Source organism: Emydura macquarii, unplaced genomic scaffold (assembly GCF_026122565.2).
Source record: "Emydura macquarii macquarii isolate MOO-44397 ecotype Brisbane River unplaced genomic scaffold, CSIRO-AGI_Emac_v2 contig_705, whole genome shotgun sequence".
Lineage (NCBI taxonomy): Eukaryota > Metazoa > Chordata > Testudines > Chelidae > Emydura > Emydura macquarii.
Window position 1 is genome coordinate 2,525,614 of NW_027130842.1, and position 13,311 is coordinate 2,538,924.

Consider the following 13,311-nt stretch of genomic DNA (forward strand, 5'->3'; position numbering starts at 1 on the left):
GGCATGAGTCCTGGAATTTTCCTGATGCCTGCCAAATACAGTCTCATAGAAGCCCGCCTCGCCCTAGTATATGTTGCAACAAAGTTCCGAGATCTGCCTCTTCCACCATCTTCATCCCTGTTCTTTTTTTCTACAAACAGAGCTACTGCTAGCCACTCAAACTTCTCACATAAGTAATTGCTAATGAATGTCTTCAGCCTCAGATAAATGTTTTGGCAAGGAAGCACAGCGTACATGTTAAAGCACAGAACTGAGTTAGGTGGTTTCAGCTCTGTTCCTAGCTCTGTTTGCAAGGACAGTTGAGGGTCTTGTATGGTGGATGCTATATAAATATGTACCATTATGTCTGGCAGGAAACAAACAAACTAGCCGTAGTTCATGCTGCCAGGCCACATGGTTGATTTTAGCACGTTAGCTCAAGGAGAGCTTGTGTGCGCCTGTCAGTCCAGGCTGGGAAACGCTCCCCCAGCTGCTGTGTAGACATGCCCTTAGACACACATCTATGTAGCCCAGGACTGAGAGAGTTTTATTGGGCCAATGGCTAAGTAACCTTTGGTTCCCTTCACTCTTAGCTCTCCTTTGAATTCTGCCTATGGCGTGAGCAGCTCTGGTCACATACCACTGGCTGAGGGGAGAGATGTAAATATGTTTCATAGCTCTGTGGCGATGCCATGCTGTCAGTGTCTGCATACTGCTTTTTTTTGGTCATGCTGTTGCCTGCATGCATCTTTTCACAGCAAGAGCACTAGGAAGTCACCTTGTCATGCCTGAACTACCATTTTTGCAGAAATGACGTCCTGAATGTTGGGATTTGTCAGTTGAAGAGGGACCATTCTGAGACAGTATCTGTGGGTTCTGACAAAATAGTTCTTGTTCACACCTGGATTATATTTTGAACCTTTATTGCCCGGTTTAGAGCTCTCTATTAACTAGGCTCGACATCAGTCCAGGGGTGCGGCCAGAAAAAAAAGGTGGCCCACTGAGAGTGAGCTGTAATAGAATAGAAAGGGGAATTTTTGTCTTATGAATGCTCTCCACAATACATGCCCAAAAGGACATTCAGCTCACTTTCTGTATACTTCGTTTCTTAAAAACAGAGAGAGACATGTGTTCTGCACATGGAATTAGAAGCCAGGAGCTTTTGCATTCTTATCCCAGCATTGCCACCAACTTCTCCTGTGGCTTTGGACATGTCACTTAATCTCTGTCTCAGCTTCTCTCCGTTTCCCCAGTCTGCAAGATGTGAGTGTTAATATCTACTTAACAGCAGAAAGATGTTCTGGGGTTTAGTCAATTTTTGTAAAGCACCTTGAAGTTGAAAAGTACACACTTTTGTCAAATACAAATCTAAGCATTTCTCCTATTTATTTTCACTCTATTGAACAAACACTGTCACAGTGACATCTTCTCTCCACCCCCTCCTCTGTTCTCTTCAGTATTATAGTTGTACTGCTCTAAGCAATGTGGCAGCCAATTCTCAGCACCATGAAGCTATGTTGCGAGTTGGTGACAGATTCCTTCTGCGGACACTCATTTCTCTCCTGTCTTCATCTGTGGACAAGGTAAAGTAAAAAAAGGTGGGGGAGGAAGGTGTGTTATTGTACAGCAGATTTGCTGATCATTTTCCTCATGTTTCTTAATATCTGTTACACTCAGTGTGAAGAAACTATGATGAAACTAGATAATGAGGGAGCCCCAGGCAAATTTAAGGGAGGCTCCCAAACTGCACTATACTGCTGTAGAGATCCCATAGCATGCAACTGAGGCATCTTCCTAGATGTGGAAATTACAGCACGTTTCTGACAAAGTTATAATTATTGATTGCACTTTGCTCTGAAGATGGAAACTGCTGTAGAAACAAAGATGGGCCTGAGCTGCCGAGTTCAGATCTGGAGCCATTTGTTCCCAAACATCAGGGGTGTTCACATTCAGAGATTTGGTTTTGCTCATTATAAGAGTTATAGCTATCACAGATCCTAGTGAGCACCCCTTCCCGGCTACCCCACTAGGACTGCTGTGAGAGGAAGCCAAGCCTCTGCCACTTTGGATCCCCAGGGTGTTTCTGGAGTGATGCTTCTCAAGATTTTTAAAATAAATCCTCAGGGCACTGAAAATTAGCAGAAGCCTATAAGGGACATAAGACAATAACCCCAAGTCAGCCTCGTCCTTGAGACTAGCTTTGCCTTGTATCTCATCTCACCTTTGACATCACTATCCCAGTCCAGCTACTGCAGTTTTAGATGTTGCTGATGATTACTTGGAAACGTCTTATTTTCTTAGACCAGCAGAATATTGATTTATTTCAGGGGAATGCAGAGAAAAAGCAAAGCAAACAAATTCAGTGCCTTCAGATCTGTACATTTCATTTGCTGTTCCTGAGGTAAATCAACACTGAGACTGTACTGTTAGATTCGGGGCAGCATGCTGAAATCCACTGGATATCTCTAACCAGCTCTACAGTAATTAGTACTGATTAACAGGACTGTGTGGTTGAAAATTAAGCTGGTGTTATTCACACCTGTATGTACTGGCCTTCTGCAACAGGTTTTGGAAATGATACCCTAGAATAAAACTTGGTAGACTGTGTTCACAGGTTTATTTTAGCCAACAAAATCAGTTACTGGAGAGCTCACTTTTTTGTTTGTTTGTTTGTTTTATTTTGTATTTTTTGTTGGCACAACCAGGTTTCAAGCCAGGCATGTGTTTGTCTGAGGAACTTGGCTACAAGTGGTGAGTAATGTGTTTGGGAAAAAACCTCTTTTTCTTCCTCTCTCCCTCCTTTCTCCTCCTTCTTCCTCTCTCTGGGAGAGGACAGCAGGTTGGGGGATTTCCTGCTGGTTAGGAACCCAATTAAGGCTGCCCCACCTGGGTGCAATAAAGGACAAAGGGAGTCCCACTGCATCTCCAGCACACCTGTGTAGGGGAAACCTATAATGTGTGTGAATGCTGGGGGAGGAGGGGGTTGTGCTAGCTTACCCTGACTTCCGTGCTCACAGGCCCAGAGAGAAAATATCTAGCCAGGAGATGGAGAGAGAGATGGCCCAGCTCTTCCTGTATACTAGCAACAGATTATCACCTTTGACTTTTTAAGTGTAGTAAGTCCCACTGCTAGCTATGCTCCCACCAACATCTCCAAAGCACTGAGCCTAAATAAGGACATGTGTAGACTGCAGTCACACCCTGTGATTGCAGCTGGAGTAGACAGACCTGGGTCCCGGAGCAGTGGAGCCAAGGCAGTGCATGTCAGCCCAGGCTATACAAGCCTACCTGGAACTCTGGGTAATTACTGATCGGGCTAGCCCTTGCTGAAGGACAGCCTGCTGTGGCTTCACTTCTCAGGTACCAGTGCTAGCTTCAAGCTAGCTCAGATGAATCTACCTGAGCTGCAGTCACACCCCTTGATTGCCGTCCCCTGAGACAGAATGTACCGAGACTTCTGCTTGGGTCATGTGCCACCGCCTCCTTCTCCTGAGCATGGATTTGCTCTCACGAAGCATAATTTAGCCCTATGCATTTGCCATTCAAACCCTAGTTACATGTTTTTACAATACAGGGAGCCTCACGCCCTGCTGCACAGCCATGTGCTCCAGAGCAAGCCTGTTGGTCTAGAAAGCCTAGCTGGGCTTCTTCACATACAGAAAGAACCTACTAAGATCTCATGGGAGCCTTTTGCTCTGCTTGTACTTGTCCAAAAGTATCACTCTCTTTTAAGGCTTCAGTAGAGGCTCTGACTCCACCTGCTGGCTGTTTGGAAGACACCCACACCGCCAGAAAAGTACTAGTACAGAACAGATACCAGTGATGATAAATGAGGTTTAAAACCCTAAACAGAACAGAACTTTCCTTACCAGGGTTAACGGGAGTTTTACCTCTGAATCCTGTAACATTTACATGTTGCTTTTGTTTGTGTGGCAGAAGGCCACAAGATTGTTAGCCAATGAAGGATGCAGTGACAATTTCCATTAGTCCTTCACCTTAAAGAATAGCTGGGAATCTATGACAGGAAAGCAGCTGTATTTCTTTGATGGCATTCACACTATGTATAGTTTATGAAGAGTTTTGTAGCCTTCAGGATGAAAGCCACTGTGTAAGTGTACATTTTAATTATAACTTTCTCTGCAACAGTTAATCACTGTAACTAGCTGTCTAAAAATAAGCATTGGTCTGTGATAGTGCAGAGGTATACGCTCAGTTGTACATGTATCTTAGTAGATCACAACTGTTTCCATCCGCCCTCCTCCTTTTGAAATGCTGCCTGTTCCCATTCCTCACTCAAACATCCCCAGTGCAATTAGTGTTCCTACACCAGTCATGCCCTATGACAATCTTCATTCTGCCACATTAGATTTCTAAATCATAAACGGGTCATTTTAATTTAGTTTTACAATATTTTAGGGTAATTCTCATGAGTAGTTGCTTATGCATCTCCACTGTACTGTACATCTAGAATGGGTATTTCATTAGTACTTATTATTTAGTACTATGCTATTTAGTTCAGTTGGTTGGGAACTAATTTTAAGTGCTCTCCTCCCTGATCTACTCATTTTTCTCCCTCCTGCCTTCAAGTTTGTTACTCCAGGGCTGCCAAGCCATGTGGGTTTATTTGTGATATAAAAATAAGCCCTTTCCCTTCTGTGTCAATTTGTTTAAAGTCACATGACCACACCACCCAAATTATTTTCTCTCTTGGGACGAGACATTCTTCAGTTATTTACCAGACTGAAGACCGAATTGGAGCAGTTTCTTGGCTTCCGTTCAAAGGAGGAAAAGAAATACCATTCTGGATGCTTTGGGACAGAAACCAGGCCTGTCCTTGTCCAGAGTCTTCAAACAGACAGTCTGTTGATTTAAAATCACAAAATGGGAATCAGAAAATGTGAAGTGTTCTTTCAAAGAATCAAGGATCAGAACCTTGTTTCACTCCATCCCTTTGTACAACTCCAGCAGTGGCAGGTAGCGCAAAGGCAATGGGAAAATTGTCTTAGGCTCCACCTCTCCACACACAGTCCTCATGAGCTTTAACTCATTCCAGCTAAACTCATTTCAAACATGGTTTCGTTGGCCAGTGCAGACAAGGCCAAAGTGCTTTCAAAGCTATATTCAAATCTGGGTCCATACATATTACTTGTCTGGACACAGTGTTGGTAGAGGGAGACAGAACAGAAAAAGCACCATTTTTATAATCTGGCAAAGCACAATTTGGCTGTGTTTGGAGAGGCTAATATATATTCACCATTCAGCCGTAAGTCAGTCTAACTTTCATGAAGACAGCACCATAATTGTGCCATGAACCTTCTAACAACATTTTACCATACTCTGAGCTGCTTTGTCATTCTTCCAAACAGTGAACATTCAGGCTGGCATCGTTGCTATGGACATCCTGCCCAAGCTTCTCTCTCTCCTTGCAGCTAGAAATTCAGACGTTCAAGAAGCTTCTATCGCACTCCTCCGGATATTATCCGAGCACCCAGCCAACCAGGTGGGGATGATAGTTTCTGAATAGCAGGCCTGAGAGACTAGTTCTTGCCACTGCCTGAGATAAAACTTTTAATGCTCCTTACTAAGTAATATTATGGCAATGATGTTAATGAATTGCCTATCATGAATTAGTGATATAAATACTCTATGTGCAAATCTCCAAAGAAAAACAGAAAGGGCCAAGGGATCAAGGGTGAAGGGTTATCTACTGCAATTGCACCTGGACAGTCATTTAATATCAGGGGATTGTGTGAATTGAGCACTGTTCTGTTGGGATGGAGACTAGCAGGTAAACAAGATCCAGCGGACATTGAGTTTTAATCCTTTGTGTTGTAGAGCAGCTGCATAAACAAAAGGCCACTAGAATCAGCCCACGCGCTACTGATGACTACATTCCATGTGTTTCAGGGCTAGTGACTTAGGGCTAAGGGGTTTTCCAGGAAGGAGGATGAGTGGCAGGACACAAGAATGGTGTGCTGAGAGACAGAAACCATGGGGTCAGAGAAAGGAAGCTACTTCTTATCTACAGGGCTTGGCATAGTGATTTCTTAGGGTTTGTCCATACAGGGACACTCAGAAAAGTTCAAATGAACTAATCTCCTTTGAAGAAGCACTAAGATTTGAAGAAGCAAACTAAACCCCTAAAGGGGCACAGAGGAATGTTTGGTGGAGAGGGGGCTTAGCAGGGCCCAGGCCAGCCCCTATGGGGGTTCAGGGAGAGAGCACCAACCCACCCCGCTCTGCCTTGAGCTCTGCTTCAGCCCCGCCCACCAACTTTGGCTCCCGCCTTGACTCCCAGTCTCATCTCCCAGCCCTGGCTGCCGGCTACTTCTGAATGAAAGCATCCACACCAGGGTTTAATTGTGCTTTAATTGTCCCTTTGTGGACAAACCGTTAGTTAGGATTTGGCTAGGTAAGCAGCATCACAAACAGTGAAATGTAATTGCTAATGCCTGAGAAGCTGAAAGCAAAACTGATTAGAAATAGACTATAAAAACAAACCAAACAAAACACTGACCACTGTATTTTCTTTGTCCATGCAGAAAAAAAATGCAAAATTAACGAAGTATAAGATGGTGAAAGGCAACATCTCTAAAATAATTTCCATAACAATAGTTGATTGTGTCATTAGTAATATGAGTAAGGAAATTTTAAAATAGAATTTTTAAGCTAACAACCTCTTAAGGCAGTTAGAGTTTAAGGATGTCAAGCAAAAAAGAGAAAGCCTATCATGATGTAGCTTTATACCGTAGTGATAAGATAATCTGACTAGCCAAGGCTTGTTTTAGGGGCTTTTAGTGGCCAATTATTGAAAGAAACTCATGCTGGCTTGAAACTCCCACTGGGAACTGCAGACCTGGTGCTTTGTACATCAATTGATCTTGCACATACAGCACAGTATGGGCAAAATTATGCCTCCTACAACTCAATGGTGTGCTGGGAAAGGAGAGATGATGCACTGCACAAGCAGAAGTGGCTGTAGGCATAATGCCTTTCAAAGGCATTATGCTTATTTTTTTTTTTTTGAATTGCATTAGCACTAGGGGTCCCAGGCATGGACCAGGGCCCACTGTGCGAGCACTGTATGCACATAATGAAAAGTCGGTCCCCACCTCAAAGAGTTTACCATTTAAATAAGTGAACTCAATGTGGTTACTAAGGTGTTACTCAATGTGAGGAAGCATGCTAGAATTTTACCTCAGTAATAAAGCTATTAACTTGCCAAGAAAAAGCACCTCTTGCACTTCAGCCCGCCCCTCCTTTGCAAACTATGCATACAGCCAATCTTCTTCACAGCTTCTAAAATGTGTGTCTGTCAAGTATTTCAACCAAACTACAGTCACATGAAAGATACCTCCTGTCTGCACATAGCTGGAGCATTCAACATGACCAGAAGTTCCAAGGGGTTACATCAGCAATGAAACAGTCAAATCATCCAGGAGGGGAAGGGTAATATGTGGGTCTGTGATAGGAAACTTGGAAGTGAAATGTCATCTTAAGGGTTTATTCTCTGGTGAGACGTGTTTGCATTTTGAAATTTATTTTAGTGAGCAAACATCACTGTCACTGTCTGTTGAATGTTGCTGCATTGTGAGATTAAACCCTGAGTATCTAGACAAGGCTCTGTTCCATTGTCCCACATTCCTCTTCCCCCACACATACACACACACACCTCGTTTTAGCCTATTTTTCAGCTCTTTTCAAGGTTTCCTTCTCTGGCCTTGTCTGAATTCTGAGTGAATTAGAGAGGGACTGTTCCCTGGAAACAGCTATAGGAAAATAAACCACAGAACAAAGCTAACATTTACAAATAAATGAAGTAATGCTTGAGTCATTACGAATACTAGCCAGTACACAATAGGGTAAAATTCGTCTGGCCTTTGGTTACCGTGGATTTGATCAGATGGAATGTTTCATGGAGCTTTCATTCCCTAACAAAAAGCCTCTCTGTGATTCACTGGGTTGGCCATTGCATTGACTTCTGGTGAGCATGCAACAGAACACTATTACCTTCCCCTCTGCAAAGAGAATTCTGTTCAGTTCTGTCACGAGCAATCCAATCCCAAAGCCCTATGAAAGAGATGAAGCCAGGCTTGTTATAGCAAGGGACCAGGACTCAGAACACATGGGTTCTAGTCCCAGTTCTGCCACTGACTTACTTGCCCTAGGACACAAAGTAACTTTGCTTCTCTGCATCTGAGTTTCACCATCTGTAAAATGGGAGTGACATTTAACCTTGCTAGCACGGTTCACTTGAGGATCTCAGAGTGCTTTACAAAAGCAAGGTATTAAAATGATGAAAATAGTGGCTGCTAGAATGGTTTCCCTGACCAGTGCAGATTAGGATTTTTTTTCAGGTCAAACTGTTTGAGTCTGGAGAAAAAGTGTGGCCAATACTCATCTGAATCTGTTCACCCATCTTCTGCTGAGAATGCTGCCTCTGTGATTCTCCCTCACTGAACAGGGGATCACAATAATGAACTTGGAATGAAACTTGGGTCTCACACATATAATTGCAAAATATGGCTGGGCCCATCCGAATTTAGAGTTCTGTTACCTGCCATCAGATTGGATAGTGATCAAATGTATGACCTACATATATGAGAGAGATTGGCAGTGGAACCATCATGCACTGTAAGAGTTCATTTTTAGTCTGCTGTCAATTAAAAGGCCCAAGCATCCTCTCGTGCTGATGCAAATTGGGAGTAGCCCCACTGGAGTCAATGGAGTTACCGAGGTTAAAAGAAGAGACTCAAACATACAGTATACAAAATGGTCTTTACAGTTAATTGAACACATTCTAGCTAGCTAAAATTAGGTTAGTTGTGTCTATGAAGGAAGGGAAAGACATCACTAGAGAAATACACAAGCATATTCTGTATATACCACACCCTGAAACCTAACAGGTAGACATCTGAGCTTGTTAAGCCATTCTTTGTTCCCTGAGTTTACCAACTGTGCTGTACTTTGGAATGGTCTTCTTTCATGTTTTGCTTCAGCATTTCACCTTGTGACTGTGTTTGGAATGGATGCATTTGAAAATGTTAGGCAATAGCAAGTGCAAACAAAATACCCCTTTTGCAACTTAACCTACAAATCAAGAAAGATGCAATTTAAACTGATTTTTAACTGATCTAACTTTGATGCTGCTTCAGTGAGTCTGACATATCCAAAATTCTAGAGTAATATCTTTCATCTCGGCATGTATGCGAGTTTGAAGATTTAGTACATCCTTGCTAGCAAGCCTCAGTTTCTAACAGTCTGAACAAAGAAGAACATGACTGACTCTATACAAAGCACTGTCAAATGCCCGAAGCAAACAGACAAAGAACAGAGAAATGTTTTCTTTGCTAACCTTTCAGCTACAATATGATTTTGGGTGAGAGATCCTCAAATTGTGGGGCACGCCCCTCTAGGGGGCACAGAGAATGTTCAGGGGGGAGCACAGAAAGGCCCAGGCCAGCTCCCATGGGGGACAGGGAGAGAGCACCACCCCACCCCTCTCTGCCTTGAGCTCTGCTCCAGCCCCGCCCACCGACTTTGGCTCCCTCCTTGACTCCCAGTCCCATCTCCTGGCCCTGGCCACCAGCCGCAGTTCCTGACTTGGCTCCTGGCTGCCACAGCCCTGCTCCCAGCCGCAGCCTCACTTTGGAGGGGGCAGTAATGATGACAAGGATAAAGGGGAGGGTGCAACCTAAAAAGTTTGGGGACCACTGTCTTAGGTGCTGCTTGCAAAATGGTCTAATCCAAAGCACACTGAAGTTAGAGTGAAGTGAGAGTTTTCCCCCCAGTTCACAGCTCACCTTACTGAAAAACAACATACGGTTGAGCTCCACAAGTTCACATTAATACCAGGGAGACTTGGTGGCCATAAATTCCAAACTTGGAGTTAGGGTCCGATCCCATTGGCATCAGTAGGAATGAGAGAAGACTGGAAGGTCAGTCAGGGATAAACTTGCTGAAAGGCCTTTAAATATCAATAGGTGGGCAGAGCAACCAGGATACAATTTTTAAAAGGATCTTTTTAAAAGGAATTTCAGGAACGTGATTTTAAAAAGTGCCTGATCACAAACTGATTAAAACAATTAGTCTGTTTAAACAAGCCAACCTGACAGTCTCTATCTAATGTAAAGATTGCTTAAAGACCTGCCTCTCCCATTCACCATTACCCCAGAGCACTGCCCTTCTCAATCACAATCACATGCCATCCCTTTGGCGTCTACAGCTAATGTTTAGCTGGCACAGTAATATCTCAAAAGTGTTTGATGTGATTTGTCAGCTGGAAATGAAGAATACCAGCCAGCACCATGGGACCATCCACCTCTACACAGAACACCAGCTTGTTTTCTGTGAAACAGGCATGCTCAGTGGACTACAGTTTGAGAACTATGTAACTAGACAGCAGCTGCGGCACAGCCAATTGGAAGCAGCACTCAGCTTTCAGAGCTGGGGTAATCCTACCCTTGGCATACCACTGAGTCTCAGCGCAGTGCTTTATCACAGTCATGATCAGAAGTGATTGAACGGCTTGTTGCTCTTTGCAGGACACTCTAGTGCGTGGCGAGGTGCTGCAGAACTTGGGGATGCTGTTGTTAACTCACAAAACAGACCCAGGGATTGTTGGCCACGCTGCTTGTGTAATCAAAAACCTGAGCCTTTCCAAAAACATAGAGGTGAGTACCAGTTTTTCTTCACAGGATTACACACTGGAAGGCTGTATTTCCACCTACATCAGGTAAGAGTTACTCCCACAAAAGAATGGTTTTTAAAATCATATGCAAAAGTTTTACATGCTGGGCCTGCTCCAACTCCCATTGAAGTCAATGGCAAAACACCCTGTGTATACAACGGGCAGGAGCCGATGCGCCACACTAACAGTTGTGTCTTTTATCTCGGTTTCCTTTGTTACACAGGATTAAATATTGTGGAAAATAAGAAATGTTTAACTTGTCATACAAGCCAGTTCTAGAGGCTCACAGGTTTAATAGATATATTTTTCAGCTAGGGATATGTGTAGCAGGGAGATTTCAGGCTCAGAGAGATTAAGTGACTTGCCAAAGTCACCGAGAAGGTCTGAGGCTGAGTGAGAATTGAATCCTCATCTTCCAAATCCCAGTCCAGCGGATTTACAATAGACGTCTGTGGCTAAATATTTGTGGGGTCCAACATTTATCTGATCCCACCCGGCATTTGGATAACATAACTCCAGCCCTCCATTCATGCACTGCCCTTCTGCCTGACCAAAAAAGTACACAAGCCCCAGTTTAAAAAAAAAAAGTAAGAGCTTCATACCTCTCAACCCCTTCTCAGTCCTGTTTTTTCCTTCCAGAAACTTTCCTAAGTCCTCCTTCCTGGTCAAAAAGCCCACACAAAGCCAAGACTTTGCAGGTCTCATAGGCTGATGACTGTGGAAATTCAGAAACAAAGTTAGACTAGGAAATCATGATACCTTACTGGGGTCCTTCAGTGCTTTGCAAAGCTTTTGCGCCACTCTTCTAAACGCACTGATCCCTTCCCATGAGATGAAGGATGCTTCAATGCATACAATTTTAGAGTTACTCTGTATCCATTACTTTTAAGTAGGCAAGTATAATTTGTTCTCTTCTGATTGGAAAAGCCTGTAGCCCATAAGTCTTCTAATTATACAGTATAAATTTATACATAGCAAATCCCACAGGCCCCTTCAAATTCCATGGTTTCATACTTATTAGCCAGGCTCTTTCTTGACAGCTGAAGATATGAGGAGTTGAAGATTAGAAGTGCAGATTTGGGGTGTTGGCATCCATACAAGGAGAGATTAAAAAGTCTGAGATTAAAAGGAGGCTAGCATTGATGATTTGGATGAAAAGAAGAGGTATATAAAGTAGTGAATTACTTATAACTGCCAAGACACTTATAACCATCTGCGTTGCCTGATGTATCTCCAGTCTGATGAAATACTTCAGCATGCATTCATTTCCTCACCCCTTTACTATTGAGATTCAGTACTCTCTGGCCACCTTCCTACTTTTACAAGGAAATACAATCACATTATCCACATCAACAAACAACTCCACTGGCTTCCCCTTTGATCCAGTTCAATTTTTTCTCCTTGGTTTTGAAAAACCTCCCTGCACCTGCTTTACTCTCTTATCCTTCCTTCTTCCTACATTTGTGTTGCACTAGCTTCCTGTCTGTCTCTGCACATAATCTGATTACTACTAGTGCAAGAGCCTTCTTCTCTGCATCTTCTGAACTTTGGATACATTTTTCTGCCTCACTTACTCATCTCATTTCAAACCTGGAAACCTTGCTTTTCTGCATCTTAATTTCTCCTTCCCGCTGCTTTCATTTTTCATTTAACTTTGTAAAATAGAGTATGAGACAAACACTGCCATATAAAATAAAGTTGGATTAGTCTTGCATTCCTCTTTCCTGTCTTCCATAACACAAGACAGCACTCGCTAAAATTGGAAGCTAATTTTGAATGTAGCGAAAGAAAGACTGATATAAACCAGTGGAACCCACTGTTGTTGAACATTGGGATAAATATCTTAGCACGATTCAAACACTTTAGAAATCTGAATGTCTAACAACAACCTTTTCAGATACAGAATCTGAGATAAAAATTGTAAGGTTTCACAATCCTCATGGTTCAGGGCATAAAACTGATCAAAAGTTAGGGCCAAAAAGGGAATTTTCCCCAACCTCACGTTATGAAAATCAGTTTCCTTATCATGAACCAGAACCCAGCCAGACCAGAGTCCAATAGTTCAGTGTGTGTGCAACAAGCATTGAAGTTACACATCACCAAAGCCACAGCTGTTCTTGGCAGTTGCGCTATCACCTCTGATAGGCAAATACATTCCTCTGAACTGAAGCCCTGGAGGAAGAGTAAAGAAAGATCCCCATTTTCAAAGTTTGCATTTTAAAAATAGACATGTTCATAATTTTAAGTCTAAGCATGTGTTCTATGATGAATAGGGGATCATTTAATTTTATAAAAACTTTGCAGTTCACCATGTAAGCTAAAGTGTTATTCTTCTGCCCCAAGACACATGTAACCCCATTGACCTTAATGATAGTGTGTCAAGACTCCACTGTCCAGCCTGAGGAATTGCCCTGAACCACTTATGGGTCTTTGTCACAAGGGAAAAATCCCCTTTGTGCCAACAGGGTAAAAACATATTGTGGCTGAACTTGAAAAGCAGCAGTCTTCCATCAGTCTGATCCCCCTCACCCTAAGGGCAACCAGGAAACAATTTATAGAATAATTTATGTTCAAAGGCTAAATATACATTTGCTTTGCCTAGGAATATAACCCAGCTCCCTGACTGAGCTGTAGAGAGCTTC

General features: G+C 42.9%; 1 protein-coding gene across 1 annotated transcript in view; it reads left to right on the plus strand.

Annotated features, from left to right (window-relative positions):
- LOC137149148 (uncharacterized) overlaps positions 1-13,311 on the plus strand; it is a 41,216-nt gene that overhangs the window by 16,709 nt on the left and 11,196 nt on the right. Inside the window, exons 7-10 of the mRNA XM_067542522.1 lie at positions 1,437-1,562; positions 2,685-2,730; positions 5,346-5,479; positions 10,524-10,652. Of these exons, the coding sequence (XP_067398623.1) occupies positions 1,437-1,562; positions 2,685-2,730; positions 5,346-5,479; positions 10,524-10,652 (435 nt within the window). The remainder of the gene's footprint in view (positions 1-1,436; positions 1,563-2,684; positions 2,731-5,345; positions 5,480-10,523; positions 10,653-13,311) is intronic.